The 14,454-nt window shown below is 38.5% G+C and overlaps 1 protein-coding gene across 4 annotated transcripts in view; it reads left to right on the top strand.

Annotated features, from left to right (window-relative positions):
• The window catches only part of iffo2b (intermediate filament family orphan 2b), a 40,128-nt gene that overhangs the window by 20,358 nt on the left and 5,316 nt on the right, over positions 1–14,454 (top strand). Inside the window, exons 2-8 of one of the 4 annotated variants that reach the window (XM_047347797.1) lie at positions 5,935–5,995; positions 9,053–9,148; positions 9,671–9,676; positions 10,404–10,574; positions 12,480–12,628; positions 13,006–13,177; positions 13,307–13,405. In XM_047347797.1, coding sequence (XP_047203753.1) covers positions 5,935–5,995; positions 9,053–9,148; positions 9,671–9,676; positions 10,404–10,574; positions 12,480–12,628; positions 13,006–13,177; positions 13,307–13,405 — 754 coding nt within the window. Of the gene's footprint in view, positions 1–5,934; positions 5,996–9,052; positions 9,149–9,670; positions 9,677–10,403; positions 10,575–12,479; positions 12,629–12,975; positions 13,178–13,306; positions 13,406–14,454 lie in introns of all 4 variants that reach the window. The other 3 variants (XM_047347795.1, XM_047347798.1, XM_047347796.1) reach the window with 3 other exon arrangements.

The raw sequence follows: 14,454 nt of genomic DNA, 5'->3' as shown, positions 1-14,454 counted from the left end.
TGGTGATAAAAGGTTATAGTGTGTGGTTGAGTTGGGCATGTTGATTGGGGTCATTCAGGGAGACAGAGCAAAAAAATTAAATAAGCTTTGACCTTGATATGTTGTCTCCTTGGCAGAGACCCTTGTGCAGCCAGACGGTGGGCTCCTGAGCTGCTTCACATACTCGCCTGATCCATTTCACATGGCTGCTTCATTAATGGGCTACACATGTGTCTCTGTGGAGTAAGGAGGAGGCTATAGATTACAGGATCCTGACAGCCAATCGATGACCTACTATGGTTCTACTTGGGGGAAGAATAATTTGCTCACTATTTTACGTCTCTGTGCAGCAGATGTATGTTTCCTGAAAGCTCCATTTTGAAAACCAAAGTTACTGAACCACAGTGCTGTTGTAGTCAATGTAATGAGCCCGTCCAAATCTTGCTGTCATTGATAAAAGATTTGAGACACACCTAATGAGATTTCTGAGAGAAATCGCATGTTTTCTGCCAAAAGTGTTTTAAATTTTTTAAGTGTTGTTAGAGAGAGAGAAACCTCGTTAACAAGTTAAGCATATTAATATTATATGCTATAAGAGATTCTCAGCTCAGGAGGAGGAATTTGATGATTATTTGTCATGCATTCCAAAAATCTGGTCATTGGCAAGAAGAGAGCCATTGTTTAAAGAACATCATAAGAAGTCTGTATGTGTGACAGAAAACTAACACTGCTTGCAAAAAATGCATGGAATATTTTTACTATGTTTAAACAGGTTTCAATATGAATGTTTTGGATGCTTGGACAATGGTTAGGTATTCGTCTTTTGTGTTGACAAGTATTTCAACTGATACAATTATTTTACATTTATATAACTTTCTTATACTACAAAAACATTGAAAAATAATTAAATGAACAGCAATTACAAAGGATTAAAGTTTCACTGTCTGTCATACATTTTTTTAAACATATATAGATAGATTTGTACTATCCCGACTTTATATCATCTTTATAAATCTAGTGGAGGTGACTGGTGTAAATATAAACATCCAAAAGTCAGATATTAAAACAATAAACTTTAAATTAATCGAGACTAAAATGGTTGCCTCAGGACCAGCAGTGGTTTAATGTAGTCTTACCCAAGGATCTATCTTTGAGCTTTTAATTTGACATCGGATTCATAGCCTCACACTTTCCACAGCATCATATAGTTTAAACAGGGTGTTGTCTGGTTGCAGATTTTATTTGCAATGAGGCACATAGGGTTTGTAGTATTACGTATAACCACACCTCAAAGTTTTCCTCAGGGTGTTTTAGGTGTTTACTGCCTGTTGCATAAGAGAACTATACACCCTTTGGAAGTTGAACAACTCATAATTCTTGGATCTTTAAAATTATTTCTTTTTTTGGCTCTGGCAGAGAAAGAAAAACAATCATACCTTATTAAACCGTTATGCGTGCCACAGAATTGTCAGCACTGTTATCAAAAAGAATCAAGATGGAAAAGATTATCTTATCTGGGTGCTAACTGGAAGTGTTAAAGCTGATCTGTGTCCTCGGGCGCAGTGATAGGAGAACAATGAGGCGACTCGCGTGCAAACGTAACTCCCAGACTCACTCCAAAATGGAGGGAGTGGGAGAAACTTTATTGTTAAAGAAATGTATTAGAAATGATCTGTTGGGTGTGGGGCACTTTCTCTTTCTGTGTTGTAGCAGGCTTTTAATAACATACAAGATGTTTCAGATGGAGAGCTGAATTAGATATTTAAAAAACTGCAATGACTCACAAACATTTAATAATTTGTTTTGTTGAATATTTTTTGATTTAGCTGCTAAAAATACAAGCACACTGACTATGAGTTGCTGCAATTCCAAGTTTTTTTTTGTGGGACCGTAGTTATAGTTCTGCAAATAAGTATTTGTCCCCTAACAGATATCTTCTGTTTTCATTTTTTTGAATATTAAACAATGACAACCTGAGTAAATACAGAAAGAAGTTTTCAAATCATGATTTCATTTCAGTCCCCACTCTGAGGAAAAAATTCAGCGGGACCTTTACTGTACCTTTACCAACAGTAACCTTTGGACACAAAAGGTACAGTTTTTAGAAGGTGTTCATTCCGGTACATCTGGCAAACAATAAAAGCATTTCAGTAAAAAAAAAAAGACAATACTGTAATGGTCTGGGGCTGTTTTGATGCTTAAGGATCTGGACAACCTTCCATAACTTATGAAATCATGATTGTTCGTCTGGGGGAAAATCCTGAAAATGGTCTTAATATCAAGCGGCCCTACGTTATGAAGCATGCATCCTAAATAGGCCATTCATGGTTGAAAACCAACCAATGTGGCTGAATTAAAACAATTCTGCAAAGAAGAGTGGGGCAAAATTCCTCCACAGTGACGTAAAAAGACTCATTGCATCTTATTGTAAACAAGTCATGGCAGTTGTTGCTGCCAAGGGTGGCACAACCGGTTAATAGGTTTAGGGGGCAATTATTATTTTTTTCCATCAAGCCATGTTGGTTTGGAAAGCTTTTCCTCGAATAATTGAAATCAATATTTGAAAACTGTATTTTGCATTAACTTAGGTTATCCTTTTCAGAAATTAAGATTTAAGCGCAACAAAAAAGCAAAAACAGAAGAAAGACAGTAGATAAAATACTTTTTCAAAGCACTGCACATACCTGTTTTATTTGAGATTTCAAAGAATCTGTTTAGCAGTAAACAAATGTCTTTTGAGTTGACACAGGCTGCAACCCTCCTGCTGTCTTTCTCTTTGTAAGGAGATTCCCGGTGTTTCCTTTTTGACTCAGTCACACAAAGAAACCCTTTTTATTTTAATGCTGTCTTTTAACCTATATTAACTCTATTCACTCCAAATAACATAGAAAAAACCTGCTGCCTTAATAACAAAGCAGACTCTAATACATTTGATATTAATAGCTTTGACATACATATAGTGGATTTAGCTCACCTACTGATGGGCATTTAATTGCATTGAACTGTCAACACTTCGAGTGCAGGTGATAACTGAAAAGGCCATGGCGGAGACTCAGGAAGTGACAACACCAGTGATGAAAACGCTGTGACAAGCATGCGTCTGAGGAGGATGTGGTGCAGTTGTGAACTCCAGTGACCCCAGCCAGAGGTCTGCGGCAGACTGGACGAGAGTTGTGGACACAGTATAGCACCGCTGCCAGCATTTTCTTCAGCTCAAGGCTTTCAATCTGAGTGCAAGCTGGCGAGCCCTGCAAAGGAGTACTTCTTTCTAATTAGACAGTGTACATTCAGTGGCTTCTGAATGGAAGTTTTGTTGGGAAAGTGATTTCTAGTGACACATGTTCCAGCTTCAGGCTATGTTTAGCTTTCTCCATGGCAAAGGCTATGGGTAAATAAAAGCGGTGGTAATGTTATGTAATCCCCCTCTCATTAGGTAAACATATATGTTCTGGCATGTCATACAATTCCCACTGCCTCACCCAGTCCTTTCTAACACCCACACTCAGAAAACCACTTTTTATTTTAATCCCCCTCAATATGTCCTAGAATGAGTCATCCTCACATGGCTGTCTGATACAGTGTTGTCACTTTACACGCTTTAATGAGTTTTTCCTTCATTCTGAATTCTACACTGAATTTTACACAACAGCATGATTGTTGTCTCTTATCGCACAAGATGAGTGTGCATTGGGGCCATGCTTCATATAGAAGGCTGAGCCCTCTGGCGTTTGTATGCAACATGCAGCAAGACAATGAAACTGGCTGCTAATTTTGTTTAACTACAGCTGCTGTGGTCAAAAGGAGTAATATGACAAGAGGGGAAGCAATGGGGAAAACCAGAACTCCATATCTAATTATAGATTAAAGCTAATCGGAGGCTCTGGTGCTTTATTATTAGCATTAGTTGAATGTTTTCCTCACTTGGGACTGATTGCCAATAGACTACCGTTAGCTAAAATTATGTTTTTCAGCGGAAGAATCCTATGACAGCAATGGTAACATTTGGCAGTCTGATTGACGTGTCATAATTCTCAATTGAATTCTCGATCACCTCTTCACACCATGTATTTAAAATGAACACTTGATAAAGAAACTACTAGGTCGCCAACAACAGGACTCTTAGCTTTGGACTCTGCTGGGGAAGAAGACACGAAGTGACTTACTTTCAGTATTAGGGATCTGTTCAAAACTTATTCAAAGGAGGCACTGAAATGTAAGAAGTTTTTTAAAAGGAATCTATTTTGTATAACAGGTCTGTGGCAGCCAGAAAACAAAAGAGAGCAAGATTTTTACCAGTTAACAGGAAGTTGATGTTTTATCTTTTGAGCTTTCATTTTCTGTCAGAGAAAATGTTGGATTTGGGAGTGTTAGCAGCCTTTAAGATTCAAATACTGCAGGGAATTCATATTTATACTAGGGTGCACCGATTGATCAGCCGGCCGATTGATCAGGCCCCACTTCCTTAATTTTGGGAGATCAGTGATCGGCCGATACCTCCATGTGAAACCGATCTCATATCTTAGAGCACTGCCTCATGTGCAGTTAAAACAAGTTTGTATTGTTTCATGGGTATTGATTAGTGTTTGTTAAATAAGATTATAACTTTGAAGGTGTATTGTAAACCTATAACACCCATCAGTGTTAGTTATTAAAAAACAAATCGGTATTGCCCAAAATTGGAATTGGCAGGTCAGGCTTTTTAAAGATTGGTTATCAGCCAGAAAACTGCAATTGGTGCACCGCTAATTTATATAGTTGTTTTTGTAATGCTTACCACAGCAACCCCAGTAATTGCTAATATAAAATGCTAAAGCTAGAATAAAAATGACCTTTGCTGTAAAATATATGGAAGTACCCAGAGGTAGTAATAAAAAAAAAAGACAAAACATTGAATGAGAAGGGGTGTCCACACTTTTGACTATATATATATATATGTGTTTATAGAGATATATATATAGATAAATATATATAAATATAATTATTATCAGTTCTCTGGTCTTTGCACAGATTGTACCAGGAGGGCAAGAAGGCGTTTTAGCTCAGCTTGAGTGAAAGGGGCTCATTTCATGCCAGAGGTCCTAAACTGTGTAATATGATAGGAAGTGTTAGCATGATGAGACAAGTATAAAAGTATATCAAAAATTATTTTATTTTCTGAATGAAAGGTGTTTTCTCTTGATTTGACTTGCACTTCACAACAACCCCCATCTACAACATCACCTTATCAAGTTTTAAACATTACCTGAATCTAACATATCAATACTCTGTTACGCTAAATTTACATTTGATAAAAAGGGAATGATTACTTTTGTAGGAGTTGAAACCTAAGAAGTGGGTCATGGACTATGACATTTTGGAATGCAAAATTTTCTTACTTAAAAAAGCCTCAAGTGTTGGACCACAGCATGGTCTCCTTATAATTAGCATTTTGCTTAAACCTCACGCAGACACTAGCATTTTCTTTGTAGAAATGGTTTTTTCTCATAACTGTGCTGAGTCTGTAATTTAAGATCTAAGTTAAAGTTGGATCAAATTTGAATACATTCACCCATAATCCTGTAATAACTTCATTTTTTGTATCTTTATCTTTGCACAAATCTCAGTCACTTTGATGAAATTCAACAAAAGCAGGCTGCAGCAGAAAAACTCCACCCTGCAGTCACTCAAGAGTCCCAACACTATTCATGAGCAATGTTTGTTGTGTTTGTCAAAAGGCCAGTGCTCCTTTCTTCCTTTTGCGTTTTTATTGAATCACTGAAGACAACAAAGGAAGAAGAGGACAAAAGGGTGGAAATAGAGGGGGCAGTGAGTGTGATACCATGCTGTCAGGGACGCTTTGTAATCAGAGATGGGCGTATTGTTCCACAAAAGTACCATTAAGCCATATGTTGGGCCTCTGGGGGACTCGATCCAGTAGTAAAAGTGACCACCTCTGCTGTCTGTGCTGTGTTGCAGATGGGAGGAGGAACTGTCCAAGCGAGAGAGGCTGGAGTCCACTGTGGACTCCCTACAGCAGGTTTGGAAACATAAACAATGAGATATGTTCTGCTAACATACACATGGAAAGATATTTGACATCTTGTCACCATTATATCATTATAAAAAAACAAGAGTCCCAGATAGAATAGAGAAACTGAGGCTACATGGAGCAGAGTGTTGGAAACAGCCAGATCAGAATAACCACATTATAAAGCCATCAGAAGAGGCTGCTGGCAGAGATATACTGGAGATATAAACATTAAACATTACCAGTAGTCTGCCAGTATGTTTCTGCTCAGGGCAGACGAAAGGAGGTAGATGTAGAGGGGAAATGAATTTAAAGTGCATCACCTTAAACATGTAACACGGCACAAATAGAGGTCCCAGCTGGTGGTAGTCCATCTCTTTGGCAGCCTCTCCTTTTTCTGCTTCTGCACCAATCGATCTGTAGCAGCATGCATGTTTGTCTTATAGTCTGGATCAGCAAAACACCAGATAGGACTACTGAGGGTTTTAACCTTGCAGTGCACACAGATATGTCAATGTATAGAAGAGACAGGAATCTGTTCGAATAAAGTCAGCATTAACAGCCATTTCTGGTTCAGAGAGCAGAGCCAGAGGAGTCAATGTGCTAACTTAATACAGGAGCATAACCTGGCATTTCCTATAGGATAAACTAAACAGTATTTAACTTTATTTTAGATTTTGTGAATGTCATTAAACTACTGAAACCATGTTACCATGTTTAATTAGACCACTGTTTGGTTAGAAATACAGCAAAGACTAAATTTGAGGCTATAGGTTAAATTACAATTAACAATTCCTTAGTAGGCACATAATTTAGTTACTGCTTTACAGGCATGCTAAAAAGAAAGTACATCCTTGTTCAGTTCATGTTGTTTTTACAAATAATGATGTATAGAAAAAAATGAATGTCATTACCAAGTTTAAATTAATTAGAATCTAACCTTAAGTGTACAAAAACACACAACATAGCAAAGCCATAAAGAAAAAACGATGTCCTTGCTGCTTCCAGGGGATTTTAAATACAACTTTGCAGCTAAGTGCTGCTAAATTAAGCCGTTTATTAACTGATAATCAACAAATGTGATCAAAGTGGAAGTGTTCTTGTCTAGAGAATACCATAATGCCAAGACGGGAAAATATCAACAATGATCTTAGAGAAGCAAAGATGGAGGCCCATCAATCTGGGAATGGATACAATTATACACAAATGGAAAACATTTGAGATAGTTACCAGTGTCCCAAGTAGTAGGCATCTGAGACAATTTATCCCAAGATCAATGCTTGCAGAAATTGAAAAGTTATTCTACAGGCCTCAGTTAGAATAGAAAATGTTAAATTTCATGACAGTACAATTAGTAAAACCATAAACAATTATGACTTGTTTGAAAAGATTGCCAGACAAAGAATATTTTCATAAGGAAAATATGGCACCACCAGTTATGTTTGCTACATTTCATCTGAATGAACCACAAGACTCCTTTGGACAGATGATGCCAAAGCAAAGATGTTTGGGAATAATACACAGTTCCATATTTGTAGAAAACCAAACACTGCATATCAGCACAAAGACCTCATATCGACTGTCCAGCATGGTGGTGGAGGGGTGATGATGTGGGCTTGTTTTACAGCCACAGGACGTGGCACCTTGCAGTCATTAGTAGAACCATGAACGTCTCTATTTATGAACATATTCCATAGTCAGATGTGAGACAGATGAAGTTTGGCCCAACTGGATCATGCAACAGGACAACGATCTGAACCACAACAGCAAACAACAGAGCGGCTGAAAAAGAACAGAATAAAAAATGTTCTATGGCCCAGTCGATGTCCAGTCCTCAACCTGATGTTTTCCAGAAACGAATGCCAATAAACCTAAATGAACGAATCAATATCGTAAAGAACAACTGGCCAAAAATACTTCTGCAACAATCTTAAGAGACTAAAAAAGTCATGTAAAAATGACTACGGTACTTTACCACTAAAGGTGGCTTTAAATGCAATTAATTATGGGGTGTACTGAGCTTTTCACATACATATTTTAAATTCTGGTTTCATGGTGTCAGGTTATGTTTTTTGTGGATTTGAGGCTAGACTAATTATTTTAGAAACCAGAAAGGTTAAAATAATTTTATGTCCTAATACAAAAAACACAATTAAAGGGGATGTATGCTACTATATATACTAATTATTTTTTTCAGGCGTTTTAAAAGAGCACGTAGTACCATTATAACTAAACAGATTTGCTTATTGAGTCATGGTACTCCATGGGAATTTACTTTATCTGCTGTGTAAAGCTGTAATGAAAGTCAGTGTTTTAAACTGTATTTATCGATGGAGGCATAAAGTAGACCCAGAAAGGTATTCTGAATACACGAAAACCAAAGCTGGTGAGGAGGAGAAGACTTGTCAGTCCACTTATTTACAGTTCAGTAATAACCAGGATGAGGCTCAGGTGTGTGTAGATCCACAGCAGAGGAAGATCAGGTAAGAAAGAACAATATAACAGGAGAGAGCAAAGAATCTGAAGACAACACTCCATCCAGGATGACAGATTATAATATTTCTTTTACCTCTGTGAGAGAACAAAACAAAAACACAGCACAATATGGGAGACTCATATATGCTGATGGGCTGATTTGTGTTCCTTTGAAAGATCCCATGTAAGTTTAACCCAAATTTCCTGCTTTTTAGTGGTGATCTTTGTTTACAAGATGCTAGTTGTACCCATGTAATTCCTGAAAAGACAAGAAAGAGATTTATCTGCCTGTTTATGCAGCATTTGACAGCCTAAATTACTGAAAACATATCCATGTAACACATTTGCATCTTGTGATTATGAGAATGAACACAAATTGTTGTCCCTGGGTTATTAGGTTAGCTACTGTTAAAGTTGATGTGACTTAAATTAAAGCTTTAGTTGACCGTACCCACTGTTGAGCTGATCCAAATGTACTTTAGCATGATTCACAACTATCTTAAAGTCTTAACTAAACTATGTAATGGAAATTCATTCCATGAATGATAATTGTTGCTTTGGATTGAATCCCTTTTGGTCACGTCCATCTAGAGCGCCCGGGAGTCATCAGAGATCCAGGATGAGCTGAATGAGAAGGTAGACAGACTGAAGGCTGAACTCGTGGTCTTCAAGGGCCTGATGAGCGACGTACGTATTTGCTCACTGCTACGATGATGTCACCATCCCTTCCTTAAGTCTGGCAAAGCTTTCCTTTCATACATAAAGGCCTTTGTTGACTTATCTATCCAAAGCACACATTACTGCAGCATTTAGCATTTTCCCAGGAATTATCAGAATAAATCTCATTTTGTTATTGGTCTAAATAGCAACACACCCTTCCTTCCTTCCTTCCTTTTTTGGAGACATGAAAATGTGAATTGCCATAAAGCCTAAGATAAGCATTCATTGAACTGAATAGAGGATTTAGATCTATAGCACTTCATGTCCTGTTCAGGCCTGCATTGTTTCCAGGCAGGTGTGCTCTGGTGTGATATACAGTTAAATACACCACAGCATTTACAGCTGTTGTTTGGCTGTGAATAAAGAGTCAGGCTCTGTTATTTTGGAACCTCTCCATTGTTTATCTTGCTTATCTCCACATTGCCATCTGGTTGCTGTTAAATTATGTTATTTTCTGTTTTTTACTTCATCCCTGATGTGTGAATGCAGAGACGGGTAAGTGACAGAGAATCAGATAATTGTTTAGGAGGCATAGATTATTTGATGTGTTTTAGAAGATAGTCGGTGTGTGTGTTATGTGGTTGCTGATGTGACTTTAAATCTGGTGATACGACATTTGTTGCACTAGAAAAGAGTTTGCTTGATGTCTAATACTGAAAACAAAAACAGAATCTAACGTTTTTTTCTACTTTTTAAAGAAGAATCCGAGTGCATTATTTTAAATTCATAGGAATATTGCTGTTTTTGTAAACTATTAAAACATCCATCATTGTCTAGAGGGCTTAAATATGCAGAACTAACAGAGAATGACAAGCCTTCAATTTGAATTTGCTAACACCAAATTTTCAAACATAAAAAACAAAGTTACAAGAATAAAAATGAATATTGTCAGCTAAAAACTCGCATTGATGGATGCCTTTTCAGGATTGTTACTACAAACCCTTTATAGAGTTGCATAACTTAAGTGGAAAAAAGTAAAGATAATAGTTTAGACCTTTTAATTCTCCTGTCAAAACATTTTAAAGCCAGAGTAGCTCTCTGACGAAGCTACATTTTCTGGATAAATTGTGGGAATGCCCCTTTTAAAATAAAAGCTGGAAAGCTGAGATTCTGTCCCGACACCCAGCATCATGTAGTGGAGGTCAAATTCATCAGAATATGTCAAACAGGTATGAAGAGAAAGATTACACATTTCAGCTAACTGCTCTCCATCCCTTTGCAGCAAATGTCAGACCTGGACTCAAAGATCCAGGAGAAAGCCAGGCGGGTGGACATGGACATCTGCAGGCGTATCGACATCACGGCCAAGCTGTGCGACGTGGCTCAGCAACGCAACTCGCAGGACATGTCAAAAATGTTTAACGTCAGCCCCGCCAGGTCACTCCCAGAGAAGGCAAGTCTCCCTGTGATTGTGTTCTGTGAGAAAAGCTGACAGCAAATGCAGCAAACAAATATATGAATTCTTCTGCAGAGGAAACATTCAGCTCAAATTAAATGTGAGCTGCCAATCCCTCACGATGTGGCAATTTATACTTTCAGCACCAGCTGATGCTGCACTTACTGACCTCTCCAAAATCTGCAGGATGCATGGTCACTAACGCACGAGAAAGTGTCTGAATATATGTTATATTAAATCTCATTTTACTCATTAAAACTGGTATTTATGGGGTTAAAAACAAATAAACTCCTGAATGTTTGTTATGTAGGACATTTATAAATAATGCAAAACATTTTGATAAATACTAATTTTCCCGCAATGTTCAAGGAGCATTTTTTGTGTCCATGGGACACAAGTAGCGCAAAACCTGTAGGGACCTCAAAGGGATAATTATCTAAACTATTGTCTTAACCTGACTGAGGGCTGCATTTTATTTAGAAAAAGGTCTAAGCCTTGTTTAAGAGCTTGTTTGTATCTACAAACAATATTTTCTGTCACTCATTTCAGAAAATTAAACTCATAGAGATTCATTTCACAGAGTGAAATATTTCAAGCCTTTATTTCTTGTAATTTGAATGATTATGTCTTACAGATAATAAAATCCATAATCAGCTAATTAGCTAAAAACACCTGTAAAGAGTCCCTGAGCCTATGAATGGTCTCTCAGTCTGGGTCAGTAGGCTACACAAACATGGGGAAAACTGCTGACTGGACAGATGTCCAGAAGACAGTCATTGGAACCCTCCACAAGGAGAGTAAGCCACAACAGGTTTTTGCTAATGAAGCTGGTTGTTCACAGAGTGCTGTTTCCAAGCATTTTCATTGATAGTTGAGTGGAAGGAAAAACTGTGGTAGAAGCAACAAGGAGAACTGCCAATTTAAGAGCAATGTCAAGCAAAATCCATTCAAGAATTTGGGGGAGCTTCACAAAGAGTCGACTGAGGATGTAGTCAGCACATCAAGAGCCACTATGCACAGACAAATCCTACACATGGGCTAGAGGCATCTTACCAGGGCTGAGGACTAAATAATCTGGACTGCTGCTCAGTGGCCTAGTTCTTTTTTTAAATAAAAGTAAAGTTTGCATTTCATTTAGACATCAATGTCCCAGATTCTGGAGGAAGAGTGGAGAGGCACAGAATCCATGTTGCTTGAGGTCCAGTGTGACGTATTCACAGTCAGTGATGGTTTGAGGTGCCATGCCATCTGCTGGTGTTTGTCCACTAAGTTTTCTTCATGTCTCCTTCTGCTGACAAGATTTCTAGATATGCTGATTTCATTTTCCAGCAGAACTTGGCACCAACCCACACCACCAATGGTACCAAAAGCTGGTTCAGTGACCATGGTGTTACTGTGCTTGATTGGTCAGCAAACTGGCCTGACCTGAACCCCTTAAGAGAATTAATGGAGTATTGTCTAGAGGAAGATGAGAGACATCAGACCAATAATGCAAATGACCCTAAAGGTCACCATGAAAGCAACCTAGGCTTTCATCACAGCTCAGCAGAACCACAGGCTGATTGCCTCCATACTACTCTGCATTGATGCAGTAACTCATGCAAAAGGAGGCCCAACCAAGCATTGAGTGCATAGAAATGAACATACTTTTCAGAAGCCTGACATTTCTGTTTAAAATATCCTTTTTTATTGATCTTATGTAATATTCACATTTTCTGAGACACTGAATTTTAGGTTTTCATTATCTGTAAGCCAGAGTCATCAACATTTCATGAAAAAGGCTTCAATTATTTCACTTCAAATGTAATGAATAAATGAGTTTAATTTTCTGAAATGAGTGAAAAAAAATTCTGAACTATTTCACAATATTTCTTTATGTGCCTTTATGTGTTTGTTCTGCAGGGCGCCATGGCGTGCTGCAGGAGAAAGGAGCGTAAAACCATCTCCGATGAGGAGACCTCGGAGATGGATGCAGAGCCCAGCACTTCTGAGGAGGAGGTCCCTGGATCGCTCAACATCACGGATGAGATGAAACGCATGCTCAACCAGCTGTGAGTGATGCCTTCCTCCCATCTAACTGAATGTTCCTTGGTCTCCCTCTGCTGTTTATTTCAAATATTGCAACTAACAGGCTGCATGCTATTTTAGCAAGCTGTAGCTATTTATGTTGGCATTGGAATGCTTTTGCATTGACAGTTAACTAATTATTTCTCTAGAAGTTTATAAGCTACAGTGGCTGCATCCTTTTTTGCTTTTCTTCACTCTAAACTTGATCTTGTCTGTGACTTTTTAATTTCCTCTTTGCAAGCAACCTTTGCTGAACCTGCTGGCTGTTACACCTTTCTATGCTTCCCTCCCTCTTCCTCTCTTTTTTCTTTCTGTTTTCTGCCCCACACAGACATTGTTCAGATAACTCCTTTGTTGCCAGGCGCGAGACGTTTGAAATTGACGACGACTGTGACAGTCTGACTTGGGAAGAAAATGAGGACACTCTGTTGCTGTGGGAGGATTTCACCAACTTCAACATGCCGTGCACCATCGCCGCAACCGCCGGCACAGCTGCCTGCCCCGGCGATGGGAGCGGCGAAGCTGCTGATCCGGTAGGCCCACCCTGAATGAAAGCACTTTCTTCAGACTTGTACAAGTCAGAGCATACATCATTGCTATGGATGCAGCGTAAGACGTAAACTCATGCATGATGAATGAGGCCTCTGTCTGTGCTCTCTAAGGATTCCCAGGATGGAAGTCTTGGCAGCCTCATTGATGAAACAGAGTCACTATTTAAGAGCAGGGAGAAGGAGTACCAGGAGACCATCGGACAGATTGAGGTAGACTGATACGCTGATATGATTTTGTGCTGAAAGTCTGACAACACACAGAAAGCATTTAAAAACGCACCAGTTAGAGATCTGAGTCAATATCTGTTCGTTCCAAATAGAAATACTGTGGCAAGCATTTAACAAAATACCACAGTTCTATTCTGCTCACATCCATAATATGAAAGAAGTACCGTAATTGTTATCAGTTGTTTGATTCTTAATATTACAGTTAAGTTACAATTAAACATCTTTGGTTGCATGGAAGTAAACAACTGCTGACCTCAAACAGCAAAACTTAGCCACAAAGATCTTAGTGGACTACGCCAGCTGTCCTGGATTCAGGACTAGAGACAGGTTTCTCCGGCTGATAGCGAGTTCTGGCTTTCTTTCAGGTATCACCTGCTGTTTCCAATTTTTTAAAGACTAAGATGCAAAAAACAAGACAAATTGCTGCAGGTTCATAGACAGTTTTACCGTCCCTATATGCAGGTCCTTCTCAAAATATTAGCATATTGTGATAAAGTTCATTATTTTCCATAATGTCATGATGAAAATTTAACATTCATATATTTTAGATTCATTGCACACTAACTGAAATATTTCAGGTCTTTTATTGTCTTAATAAGATGATTTTGGCATACAGCTCATGAAAACCCAAAATTCCTATCTCACAAAATTAGCATATTTCATCCGACCAATAAAATAAAAGTGTTTTTAATACAAAAAACATCAACCTTCAAATAATCATGTACAGTTATGCACTCAATACTTGGTCGGGAATCCTTTTGCAGAAATGACTGCTTCAATGCGGCGTGGCATGGAGGCAATCAGCCTGTGGCACTGCTGAGGTCTTATGGAGGCCCAGGATGCTTCGATAGCGGCCTTTAGCTCATCCAGAGTGTTGGGTCTTGAGTCTCTCAACGTTCTCTTCACAATATCCCACAGATTCTCTATGGGGTTCAGGTCAGGAGAGTTGGCAGGCTAATTGAGCACAGTGATACCATGGTCAGTAAACCATTTACCAGTGGTTTTGGCACTGTGAGCAGGTGCCAGGTCGT

Source organism: Girardinichthys multiradiatus, chromosome 20 (assembly GCF_021462225.1).
Source record: "Girardinichthys multiradiatus isolate DD_20200921_A chromosome 20, DD_fGirMul_XY1, whole genome shotgun sequence".
NCBI lineage: Eukaryota > Metazoa > Chordata > Actinopteri > Cyprinodontiformes > Goodeidae > Girardinichthys > Girardinichthys multiradiatus.
This window is presented reverse-complemented; position numbering and strand designations above follow the sequence as displayed.